This window comes from Pantherophis guttatus, chromosome 2 (assembly GCF_059756535.1).
Source record: "Pantherophis guttatus breed Tessera chromosome 2, ASM5975653v1, whole genome shotgun sequence".
Classification (NCBI taxonomy): domain Eukaryota; kingdom Metazoa; phylum Chordata; class Lepidosauria; order Squamata; family Colubridae; genus Pantherophis; species Pantherophis guttatus.
In genome coordinates, this window is record NC_142064.1 from 197,797,933 (window position 1) to 197,811,513 (window position 13,581).

At 41.3% G+C, this 13,581-nt stretch overlaps 1 protein-coding gene across 1 annotated transcript in view; it reads left to right on the forward strand.

Moving 5' to 3' along the window:
• The window catches only part of TCOF1 (treacle ribosome biogenesis factor 1), a 56,844-nt gene that overhangs the window by 38,171 nt on the left and 5,092 nt on the right, over positions 1-13,581 (forward strand). The window contains exons 15-17 of the mRNA XM_034402407.2: positions 3,431-3,620; positions 5,426-5,902; positions 12,723-12,793. Coding sequence (XP_034258298.2) covers positions 3,431-3,620; positions 5,426-5,902; positions 12,723-12,793 — 738 coding nt within the window. The remainder of the gene's footprint in view (positions 1-3,430; positions 3,621-5,425; positions 5,903-12,722; positions 12,794-13,581) is intronic.

The following is a 13,581-nucleotide window of genomic DNA, read 5'->3' on the forward strand; positions in this document are numbered from 1 at the left end:
ACTAGAGTCAAAAATGGATGAAATTCAAGATAAATTGGACAATAGAATTCAAAAAATTGAAAATGATTTGTTAAATATTCAGGATTATAGTTCAGAAGAAAAATTTAAAATGGATGCTGACCAAAAGTCTGGTAATGTAGAAAATCTGCAACAGAGGATTGATAAAGAGGTTCTAAAGATACAATATAATTTCACAGAATATGCAATAAGACTTAGAGGTTTGCAGGAAAATAACAGAGATGACTTAAGGAAAATATCTTCTGAATTTCTAGCTGGGATTTTAAAGATTCAACCTGAGGAAGTGTTTTGTAGGATTGACAGAGTTTATCGAATAAACTCCTGGATTGCCAAGCAAAGGCAATTGCCTAGAGATGTGGTAATTTATTTTTCAGATAAAGAAATTAGGAATAAAATTGTGCAAAATTCCTTCAATTCTAATTTGCAATTGTATGGAAGAAAGATTTGGATTTACAAGGAACTCCCACCTAAGATATTAATGGAAAGGAAGAAATTTGGCTTTCTGGTGTCTGAGTTAAAAAGGAGAAATATTCAATTCCGGTGGGACGTCCCAGTTGGTATTATATTGAGATATCAAGGAGAAAGATACCAGTTAAATACTGTTGAAAGAGCGGAAGAATTTTATCAAAATAGGTTGAAAATGAATTTAACGTCTTCAGATATAATACAGGATAAGCAGAAGGAGCTGGAATTAAAGACAGAGACTGTACCAGATAAATTGCCTTTGGATTTATCGGATACCCCAGCTGGATTATCTACAAATTTGAGAGAAGTGCCATCTGATTTTAATGTGATGACTTATCAAGGCAAGGACAAGCATGGAAACCAATTAGAGGATATACAAGGGATAAAAAAGAAACGCGAGACACAAAAAATTAGGATGGAAGTCAAACCCACAAAAAGAAAACAAAAAAAGAAATAGGTTGTACAAAAATAGAAATTTCTAACCCAAGCAACAGTGAAGCCAGTGATTTTAAAATATGAATGATTATGTGAAAACATAGAGGAGGCGACATATTGGTCAATATCATCCTGAGGATAGTGGCAGATCTCTGCATTGCCGTAATTTTGGGACATGGAAAGAGCCTCAAATTGATGGTTTTGAATTATCTACTTTGAAACTTCTTTTTGTGTTGATAAATATATTATAATTATCTTGAATTATAAGGCAAGAGAATCACATTGGGACATGCAGAAGATCGGGTTGTTACCCAATACGATGATGGAAATTAATAATCCTGATGAAACCCACAATTATTATTATATGGAATATAATTATAATGTCACTCGGGTGGTTGTTTTTACTTTTATATATATAAGAAGATGTTTACTACTGATGGGGGCAGATATGATTGGAGATCTTGAATAAACTGTTGCATCAGCAAGCTATGTTACCCTATTATGGATGTTGGTTTTAACAATCCAGTGGAAAGACTTCAAGAAGATATTATATGGACTATAAATTTAAAGTTATTGTCTTTTCTTTTTTTATTTAGATATAATGGAATATATATATATATATATTTTTAAGTAGTGTGGGCAGTGAATTAAAGATATCAAGAATTGTTGTGTATGGTAAATTTGTAAGACAGTGGGTGAATAAGCTAGCTACAGACTGATTAGTTTAAGAAAAGGGATTTTTAAGTGATACATTTAGGGGAGTGGAGGAAATGGATAGAGTGGAATAAATGTTAAATTAGATTTTACGGGGAGCCCGCTTTGAAATGTTATTAAAGTAGGACTTATCGTATAGTTTTAAAGTGGAAGGTGGTTTTGAATTGTTGCAATAATGTATAGATATAAAACACTATTATGCTAAATTAGAAGTTATTTTATAATAGTTATAGTATAATGTGTTTGTTTTTTTTTTTGTTTTTTTTCTCTTCTTCTTTTCTGAAATGTATGGATAAAGGGGGATTTATAATACTTTTAGTAAGTAAAGGTCAGTATTTTGAGGAGGGAGTAAGTAATCTGTTATGAATTAGGGTTTTTTTTTGTTACGAAGAAGTCACAGGGGGGGAAGGGTGGGGAGGGGGGGTTAGGGAGGGGGGGGAGGGGGGGAAAAAGGGGGAAAAAATTGTATTTGAAAACCTTTTCAATAAAAAAAAAAAAAAAAAAAACCAGGCTACACGAGCGGCAGGCCAGTTCCCCTCCCCCCCCCCCCCCCCCCAGCCAGATTGCCAAGTCTCAAAGATTGGGGCCTGCTGACCTAGGCAGACTCTTATTGTCTGAAGACATACTGGTCATGGGGGGAAACTTTCTATATCTTTTGAGCACAGGAATTTTAGTTCTAGCCTGACTTTACTGCAACCAACATATTTTAGTAAAAGAATCTATCACTTCAACCAAATAGAGTTGAGGGTCTTTCTTTCCTAAGAGATCAGACTGGGGCAGGTCTGACAGGTGCCGCCTTCTTTTGGAAACAATATTAACCCCCACCCTGTTTCTTTTCCGAAAGGCCCTAAAAGTGGCTATGTCAGTGGAACCGGGGCTACAAATGGAAATGGAACTGATCGAGTAGCTAACCTTATTGTATTGTTGCTACCATACAATGGGGACGGGGTAGGATTTTTAAATGGTTTTATTACATGATAGATCTTTTACATTTTTAAATGTAAGCCTCCAAGACTCACCTATGTGTGAGTTGAGGAGCTAGATAAATTTGTTTAATAAATAATACATGTAAAACAGCCTTCCCTATCCAGTATCAAGACATTTCCAAAATGTCCAGTCAGAATAATGGACATCACACTTGGAAGGCAATGAAAAAAAAGCTCTGGTAGATCTTTGTTTCATGCCATTTCTCTCATGTGTCAGCACTGCTATGAAGTTTATTTATTTATGTATGTATATATGTATGTATGTATGTAATTTATATGCCGCTCTTCTCCCGAAGGACTCAGGGCGGCTTACAAAGAGACATTCAACAAATTAGAAAATTACATAAAAATTAAAATCCAATTAAAAATTACTTAAAATTATTCCAATGTAAAAATCCCCCAATGGGTCAGCCCATTTGGTGAAAGAGCCACGTCCTCAGTTCGCGGCAGAAGGAGAGGAGGTCAGGGGCTGTCCTAAGCTCGGTGGGCAACCCGTTCCAGAGGGTCGGCACTCCCACAGAGAACGCTCCTCCCCTGGGGGCCGCCAGCTGACATTGTCTGGCTGACGGCACCCTGAGGAGGCCCACTCTGTGGGAGCCCACAGGACGATGGGAGGATGGCAGGAGATGATCCTGCAAGTACCCTGGGCCTAAACCATGTAGGGCTAAGTTGTGAAAAGTATTGAACTAAACAGGTACTGATAAATTTTGCTAATTGAAGAGATTGGGATTATCACTCTGTTGACTGCCCTTGCTATTAATCACATGTTCATACATTATTTCTCTCTCTCTTTCTTTTTTTTTCACTCCTAGTCTCTTTTAACGGGGCTACCAGGTCCTCACAAGATCCAGGCATCCACTGTGGCAGCAAGTCCTCTGCTCTCCAAGCAGGGTTCTGTCACTGCTCAAGCAAAGTCATCTGGGAAGCCAGCTCCTGCTGACAGCACCTCATCAGCTGATAGCTCTTCAAGCGATAGCGACGCTGAGGAAACATCGAAAACAGGTTAGCTTTAAAGGAACTTCTTGTTACAGAAGACTAAAAGGAACGCACTTTTTAGGGGGTCTACAGTTCCCATGTAACACCTCTCTTGCGCGAGCTGCATTGGCTTCCAGTGGTCTTCCGGGTGCGATTCAAGGTGCTGATTAACATCTTTAAAGCACTCCATGGCTCAGGACCTGGGTATCTACGGGACCGCCTTCTGCTACCGACAGCCTCCCACCAGCCAGTACACTCCCACAGGGCGGGGCTCCTCGGGGTGCTGTCGGTCAGACAATGTCGACTGGCAACCCCCCGGGGGAAAGCCTTCTCAGTGGGGGCCCCTGCCCTCTGGAACGAGCTGCCCCCGGAGGTACGGAGGATCCCAGACTTGCGCACCTTCCACCGTGCCCTGAAGACTTTGTTATTCCAGCAAGCTGGGCTTGCTAAATTTTTAAATTGGATTTTAATGGGATGTTTTTAATTGTGGGCCAAAGTATTTAATCTGGTTTTAAATTGTTTTTAACTTTTATATTTATGTATTTGATCTTGGCTGTTCACCGCCCTGAGTCCTTCGGGAGAAGGGCGGTATATAAATATAATTAATAAATAAATAATAAATAAATAAAAATTCACCATAGCCAACTCACCATGGCCAACAGTTGTTCAAGATTTCCCTGCTACTCCAGCCTCAACAAAAAGCTTTAAATGGTTCATCACAACCCTAGTATCTAAAATGAGGATTTTGATTCCGCTGACCATATCACCAGGTATATTTCATTCATGTCTGACGAAAAGGAAAAAGTCTGCCTTTCAGATAAATGATTAAAATAAGGGCCTGCTGACAGCCTCACTGAGAGACTTTGGTTGCTATCTACCAGATACTCTTCAAAATATGCCAAACTATTTTTCTGCTGTGTGCTCAAAGAAGGCCTGAAGAGAATAAGATTTTGCAGATCAGTCCCAGGAGTGCTGGCAGATAGAATAGGTAGCATATTTATATGTCAGATTTCTCTTTCCTTTTCTGCTGCCTGCTTAAATTATTTTAATGGAGGTGGCTATGAAAGCTTGAAAAAAAAAAAACCCTCACAATCCAAAGATCTGTATTGTGTAAAGAGACAAAGATCAAGGGGCTGTTCAAAAATGTTGTTGAATTTGGTCCCTTTTTGGTTTTCTGGCAGCACTGGGAAAGCATGTTAATGCTGAGTTGAATTCTCAGTTGAATTAATGCTGAGTTGGTTCTGGGACCATTTGACTTATCATCAGTAAAGAATCTTGTGACACCTTAAAAGCTAATAATGAAAAGGATTATTTGGAACATGAAGCTCAACATATACTTTTACATGTGATATACTTTGAACATGTGCATAGGTACACTACAGAAATTTTCTTTTTAAGATAATCTTGATTTAATTTCCTCTTTTAAAAAAAGTTAATATCAGATCCCATACTTCCCAACCATTGGCCAGATTGCCTAGTAATTTTAAGACAAACATATCTGAAGAGCGTGGAGTGAAATGGCATTCAAAATAATTGTACGACTAGAAGATAGAATCTTGTATTTGAGAATTTCCTGGAGCAAGCAGAAACGGGAATATAGCCATGACCGAGTAAAATCTTGGATTGTAGCACGCTCAGTCAGCACCTAGAAAGCAGCAAAGCACAGAGAAGCAAAAAACTTTTATAGCTTATGCCATTTCTTTAAGTATCATTTATTCATATTACATCACATGTTTTGATGCTGAGTTGGAATGATTTACCCACAAATTAGCAGTACTTTATAGGGATCAGGTTCTTAATAGTTGCTAAATAGTAAAAATTTGTTTCTACAGAGATCATCTCATTGCCTTCTTCTGGAAAGGAAGCAGCAGCTGCTAAGGGAAAGGGGGCAAGGAAACAAGGGCTGCAGAGCACCAACTCCAAGCCGACCCCAGCAAAGAAAGCTGCAGCAAAGGCTCAGAGCAATGGCCAAGCCCAAGAGACATCTGCAGCAAAGTTGCCAGAATCACTTACCCCATCGTTCAAAGCTTTCTTTGGGAACAAACAGCAGGACACGGAACAAGAAACCCCAGAAAATGCCCAGGCTAGCCCCGTGGCAAAGGCCAAGACATCGAAAAATGGAAAGAAAGAAAAACCATCCAAGAAACGGAAACTGGCAGATGGGGACACTGGCCCTTCAAAGGGCAAGAAGCGTAAAATGCAGAGCGCGGAAGAGTTAAAGCTAAAAAAGAAGAAAAAGAAATCCAAGGCTTCAGACAGCATCAAATCAACAAAGAAAAAAGACAGCAAAGAAAAGAAGTCTGATAAAAGTAAAAACTCCATCCCTATTCCATGTGGGCATATCAAAGCTGGGTGCTAATGTTCCTGGTCCCTTTTTTTTTTTTTTTCATTATCTAATGCAGTGATGGCTAACCTTTTTGCCATCGCGTGCCAGGAGAGGGGGGGCGGGGGAGGGTCGCGCACGCACGTGCCCACGCGCATGCATGCGCAACCCCCTCCCCCCCGCTCCTGGCACATGATGGCCTGGTAGGCCTGTTTTTCTTTCTTACCTGGTTCCAGATGTGTATCTGGGAAGGGCGAAAACAGCCTTTCCCACTCCCTTGGAGGCCCTACAGAGGCTGAAAGGGCCCATTTCCCAACTCTCGGTGGGACAGGAATTGACATTTTTTCCTATCCCCAGCCTCCAGAACCTCTCTAGGAGTCTTTGGAGGCTGGGGACAGGAAAAAACGTCACTTCCTGTCCCACCGGGAGTCGGGAAATGGAACCTTTCAGCTGCCGTAGGGCCTCCAAGGGAGTGGGAAAGGCTGTTTTCGCCCTTCCCAGATACACAGAGAGGATCTGGAGCCAGGTAAGAAAGAAAAACGGGGCTTCCCCACCCCGCCCCCAGGCCCTCCAGAGGCAGGAAACAGCCTGTTTCCCTACTTCTGGTGGGCCCAGAAGGCCCGAAAATCAACTGGCCGGTGTGCGCAAGCGCCCCAGAGCTGAGCTGGCATGCCCACTAATATGGCTCCGCGTGCCACCTGTGGCACGCATGCCAAGGGTTCGCCATCACGGATCTAATGCATTCTGCTGCCCCCATGTGGTAAAGAGGTATTGCTTACCAATAAGCAGTTGTTACCAATGCTTTACCAATTCATTTGTGTTGGTAAAGGGAGTAATACTGGAGAAAGGTTTATTCAGTATATGCAAGCTTAGCACTCTGATGGTCCCCCCCCCCCTCCTTATACCTGTGTAAAGAAACTATCCCAACATACCTCTTGATTCCAGTCTAAAGAAAAGCAATTAAGTGAAAAGGGTAGGCAAGAAGGCTTTTCAGAAGATATATTTAGGTCTGTTCTTTAACATTCTTCTGCTTCCTGTTTTTTTTTTCAGCTTCTTCCTTCCTCTTGTATGGGCTTGTTCTGCTTTAACTACTTCCCCTTTTCTATGATGCTCCCAGTCCTTTTTGAGCCCCCAGAATCGAACAGAACAGAATAGAATAGAATAGGAGCTGGAAGGGACTTGGAGGTCTTCTAGTCCAGCCCTCTGCCCAAGCAGGAGAATCTATATCATTTCCTTCCAAGAGCCTTGGTAGTACAGTGGTCTAAGGCACCCTGTTATTAAGCTGGTTATTAAGACCAGCTGCCTGCAATTACTGCAGGTTCGAATCTCGCCAAGGCTCAAGGTTGACTCAGCCTTCCATCCTTTCTAAGGTAGGTAAATTGAGGATCCAGTTTGTGGGGGCAATAAGCTGACTTTGTATAAATATACAAAAGAATGAAGGCTATTGCTTAGCGCATTGTAAGCCGCCCTGAGTCTCTGGAGAAGGGCGGCATATAAATCTAAAAAAAAAAAAAAAAAATTCAGACAAGCAACTGTCTAGTCTCTTCTTAAAAACCTCCAGTGATGGAGCACCCATGATTTCTGACAGCAAGCTGTTCTACTGGTTAATTGTCCTCACTGTTAGGAAGTTTCTCCTTAATTCCAGATTGCTTCTCTCTCTGATTAGTTTCCAACCATTGTTTCTTGTCCTGCCCTCTGGTGCTTTGGAGAATAATTTGACCCCCTCCTCTTTGTGGCAGCCCCTCAAATACTGGAATACTGCTCTCATGTCACCCCTAATTCTTTTCTTTAGACAGACCCAAAACCTGCAGCCATTCTTCATATGGTTTAGTCTCCAGGTCTTTGATCATCTTAATTGCTCTTTCTGAACTTTTTCCAAAGTGTCAACATCTTTTTTCTGAATGGTGACCAAAATTGGTTGCAGTATTCCAGGTGTGATCTTACTAGGGTTTTGTACAGCGGCACTAATACTTCACATGTTGATTCTGTGCCTCTGTTTATACAACCCAGGATTGTATTAACTTTTTTGGCTGCTGCTGCACACTGCTGGCTCATATTCAAGTGATCATCTGAACTGATTCCCAATTATCTGATCCCACTGTGATCCTCGGGATCACCTTCCTTTATTGTTCGTCTGTCCAGGGTTGGTCCAGAACATTTGGATGCACCAACTTAATAGTTTTCCTTAAAATGTGATGTTAGATTTACCTACTTTGTGTTTGCTCTGTAATGTCCCTTATTTTTATCATAGGCACTTTTGTGTGAGCAGGTGTCTTCAAGTCAATTCACTAGTTGGCCTAGTCCAGGGGTGTCAAACTCAAGGCCCTGGGGCAGGATACAGCCCACAGGGTGCTTAGATCTGGCCCGCGAGGCCTCCGTGGAAACAGCGAAGGACCGGCCTGCGGTGCCTCTGCAGCGAAAATGGAGCTCAGGGAGGTTGTACAAGGCCCACCAGGTTCTGTTAATGGCCACAATGGCCTCCTGCAGCCCTCTGCCAGTGAAAACGGAGGCCCAGGGAGACCATGTGCTCCGTTTTTGCTGGCAGAGCGCTGCAGGAGGCCATCGCGGTCGAAAACAGAGCCTCGACAAGTGACGTCGAGCTGGCCACCCCTCCGACCATAACCCGGCCCCCTGAGATCAAACACAACCCTGATGCAGCCCTCAGTGAAATCGAGTTTGACACCCCTGGCCTAGTCCCTACAGTGTTCTTGCCAAGGTTTCCCAGAAGTGGATTACCATTGTCAGCTTCCTAGGGCTGAGAGAAAGTGACTGGCCCAAGGTCACCCAATTGGCTTTGTGACTAAAACAGAGTTAGAATTTGCCTGGTTTCCAGCCTGGTGCCTCACCACTACACCAAATTGGCTCTCCTATTTTGGGGGTTGTTTTTTTAGTAGAACAAGAATTTAAATCAACACAGAACCAAAGTTAAAAACAAGTTTAACCAGTTCCTTTATTTTATCCCCATGTGAATTAGCCCACCAGATCAGTTTTCCTCTGGCACCATCCAAAACTAACAGTCCTTTGGTTTTGGATTTGTTCACCAGCCCTGAAATAAAATGTCCCTCAGTGTTCCCAGCTGCAGCAGTGCTTTTGGTAAAACACTTCTACCTTCCGAAGTGGAGGTACAGTAGCCCTTTGCTGTACTGTAGAAGAAAAGCACATGCTGGCCTGGGTGCAAAATACAACACTCCTGTATTTAACCTGTTTTGATACATGATTACCCATGATTCCTTTCTGATTTTCTGGTGGGAACAGATGGAGGAGGCTGAAGAGCCTAGCTCGGATACGTTTTAGGAAATGGCTTCCTTTGCCTCATGGCTTTAAAACTGAAATGGAAGCAACTTTCCCAGCTCAGGCATATGCTCACAGTTTTCACAGATAGAGCCGAAAAGGGTGCTTCAGCTACAAAGGCTGCTGAGTGGTCATATTCAGCAGTACCTGAATAAATCATGAATATTAGTGCAAATGAGTCGATCTTAAGAAGGCTGCATTTAGAGAGCCGCTGTAAACACTGAGAGGAAGTTGCTGGGACACTATTAATCTTGCTATTCAAAGAGCAGCTCCAGCCAATTCAGTAGTTCCTGCTGAGGCATTTGAGTTGCCTGCCGGATTCTCAAACAGAAATGGTCGCAGGCTTGCTCTAGGAAAGGGAGAACAAGAAGGAAAGAGGCTCTTGTATGGAGACTCGGATTTTACCGATCTTGAAATTTTACTGATCTTGATATAAGTTATCCTCTTTACTGGGGGGGAAAAACCCCATTTATTTCCATACTCTGCTTCACTTCACTAATGTATACAAGAATAGGGGTCATGCTATAGAAAAGTACACGTAAAAAAAATGGGGTGGAAATTATTTGTCATGTAACCTCCCGGATATTCTGTTCTGTGTATGTATTTGTCCTCTTTTAGATTTCCTGGTTTTTATCCTATTTTTGCCAGGGTCTCATGTGAATCTGAATAAACAGGGAGATTGTACTTATATCGGCATAAACATATAAAAAGACCAAGTGCAGAAATAGTGATGATGTTTGACGTAAATGACAGATTTCATTCACTATACTTCAGAAACAAAATAGCCGAACATACAAATAATTGATACAAATACCTTAGATTCAGTAACTATTTTACTCTTTTTGTAGTTGGCAGTGTGTCTTTAACGTTGTGTAAGAATTCTGGCCTATTCATCCATAGCATATTGCTCTTTCCATAATCCTACACAACATTTCCATGGGGTTTAGAGCTGGAGTTTGCCTTGACCATTCCAAAATATTGAATTTGCCCTCCTTCATCCATTTTGTTGTAAACTTCCTTGTAAGTTTGTACCTTTGAGATCATTGCTTTGATTTATGAATTTCAGCTTCAGCTAATGATGGCAGATCATCCAGGTCCTGACACAGAAAAACATTTGCCAACACATGACATTGTTATCGCCACACTTAATAGCTGATACGAGATTCTTTGTCCAAACTAACATTACTATGTTTTTCAAGGAGACTCTAGTCTAAATCAACAGTCTTCCTTTCTTCTATCAGTGAATTCTCCAGAAAAATTCACTGATCGTAACAGTAAAAGTGTAGAAGTGGGAACCTAATCATGAGTTAATAATGTTCTTTTGCTCTTCAGAGTCCCTTGTTTTTACTCCCCTAGCACTGTCTCTATAATTCTATCTTGCTTTTGGAGGCTTTCATCTTTCATTGTCTGTAACATGATTTATAAAAACTCTCACTATCACTCAGAGAGGAGAAAGGAGTACGTTTTATGGCAATCATAGCAACCTGCCTTTGACCACGCTGGCAAAGGACTTTAGGGAGCTAGGTTCAACATATTCAGAGGATCACAGTTCAGGTGAATTAGGATTTTTATTCAGGGTTTCAGGAAATCATACCATCTCTTCTATTTGAAGCCACTCCAGAATGAGTGTATAATACATAATGAACTTAACTACAAATACACTGTTAAATCAGATTATAAATACTGAAAACATTAAATTTTCAGAGGAATACCATCTTATTTCCATAGATGGAGCAATCTTCTCTCCTAGAAAGAAGCTGGAAATGGTCAGCTGTTGTATGCTCTGCATTAGTCTTGTTTATGGGTCCAGATAGTGAAGCAGATTTGGTGTCACTCTGGATACGCTTTAGCGTGGTGTTGTGTATGGGTTTTAACGACTCTGTTAGCCAAGTTCAAAGTTGAACAAATGATGGTGTAGGTTATTATTGGGATTTTCTGTGTGGTGCCATGTATGTGAAGCTTGAACACTAACATGGTACAAGCCAAGCTTAAGAGTTATCTTTGTGCCCAAGAAAGACTTGGGAATTATCCTCCTAGGAATTCATAAAAAAATAACAGCACATGGCTGCAGATAAATTTACAAATGTGCCCATCTGTTCAGGGAAAAAAGAGAAGGTGTGTTGGAGGGTGGTGATAATGGCATCGTAGTGACAAAAGGGAATGATAAGGAGCATTAACACCAATTAGGCTCCTAGTAAATGGCTATTTTATAACCCTGATTCCCCAGAGTAGCTATTCTTGTGACATTATCCCAGGCATGCTGTTAACATTCCAAATATGCCTGAATTGAAAGTTTGCAGTGTGAAATGAAACGGGGTGACGAGCATAAAAATAAACTGCCCAGTGCTTGTCCCTGCCAGCAAGCAACTCCGGGTAGTCCTCAACTTACGACCACAATGGAGCCCAAAATGTATGTTGTTCAGTGAGAAATTTGTTGAGAGAGATTTGCCTCATTTTACGACTTGTCTTGCCACAGTTGTTAAGTGAATAACTGCAGTTGTTAAATTAGTAACATGGTTGTAAAGTGAACCTGGCTTCCCCATTGGCTTTGCTTGTCAGAAGGTCGCAAAAGGTGATCAGATGACCCCAGGACACTTCACCCGTTATAAATGTGAATCATTTGTCAAGCATCCAAATGTAAAATCACGTGACCATGAGGATGCTGCAACACAGCATAAGTATGAAAACTGGTCACTTTTTTTCAGTATCATAACTTCGAACAGTCATTAAGCGAACTGTTGTAAGTTGAGGACTACCTATATTAAAAGTTCTTTGTGGGCTGATTTCAATTGCCTAATCCTGGCTTAATTTTCTTGCCTTCAGAGGACTTCCTTATTCTACCACCTCTTACTATCCTAGTTAGTGAGAAAATAAATACCTGAGGCCTCATGCCTGGATTAAATTAGCAACAACACAGAGAAACCTCATTTTAATGGTCCATTTGAGGCGAGGGTTTTGAAGTACATTACTGAGGCAGTTTATAGGCAAATGTTATAAATTGCTCTGTAATGATTAAATGAAGGAAAATTAATTTAACTGCCTCATCTGGAATATTCATTTGCAATGCATTTATCCCTTATTGGGGCAGGGGAAGGATCTTTGGATGGTAAATTGATCCATTGCTCTTGAAATCTGCTAAATGCGGGTTTGTTCAAATCAAGATATCTTTGAATTTAATTTTAGCTCCCCCCCCCCAAAAAAAAAAATCCAGTTGCAATAAATAGGGGATTCTGGTGCAAATCTGGATGTTTGTAGAAAAACAACTGATTTAGCACTAGATTTTCCTAGCACAACTTTGGCACTCATTCACAATATGCAGGTTCTTGACATGTTGTAGTAATCATTTCCTTAAATGGCGTTGGAATCCAAGAAATAAAGTATCTTGGGGAATTTGGTACTAATGGTCCTGCACTTAAAATCATTCAAAGCTGGGAATGTGCTTTTATGTGGCCCCAGAATTTTTTTTTTAAGATGCAATCTGAATTGTTTACCCTGTACTCTTAAATGTCTTACAGAGAAAAAGAAGAACAAAAATGTGGAGAAACTTGATGCAGATGGGTCACAGAAGAAAAAAAAGAAAAAGAAGGTAGGAAAGAATATTCTTATTTTGAACTGTCTATGAAGATTCTCAGTCATCCAGGTCATAGTTGTCCCAAAGCTTCTTTTTCAAGAGGCAACTGGATTTTCTGGATTTTCTTTGAAGACATTTCTGTTTCTCATCCAAAAAGCTTCTTCAGCTCTGACTGGATGGTGGGGAATAGAAGGATTTACGGTATATTCCTTGCAGACAGCTGGTCATTTGCATTCTTATAGAGAGTCATTGAGGCCACTTGGAGGTTTATCTATATCCTCAGGATCACCTGAATGGAACAAAATGGGTGTGGAGCCTTCTTGGAACTGTTGAAGGGACTGTGTTGTAGACTAGAGACAGATCAGGGGTGAAATCCAGCAGGTTCTGACAGGTTCTGGAGAACCGGTAGTGGAAATTTTGAGCAGTTCAGAGAACCGGCAAATACCATCTCTGGCTGGCCCCAGAGTGGGGTAGAATGGAGATTTTGCAATATCATTCCCCCAAGAGTGGGGAGGGAATGGGGATTTTGCAGTATCATTCCCTTGCCACGCCCACCAAGCCACACCCACAGAACCGGTAGTAAAAAAAATTGGATTTCACCACTGAAACAGATGATGTCGTATCCCTTCCCCTCTGATGAGAGAGAGATGTTCAGTTTTGACATAGATGAAGGGGTGAAATCCAGCAGGTTCTGACAGGTTCTGGGGAACCAGTAGCAGAAATTTTGAGTAGTTCGGAGAACCGGCAAATACCACCTCTGGCTGGCCCCAGAGTGGGGTGGGAATGGAGATTTTGCAATATCC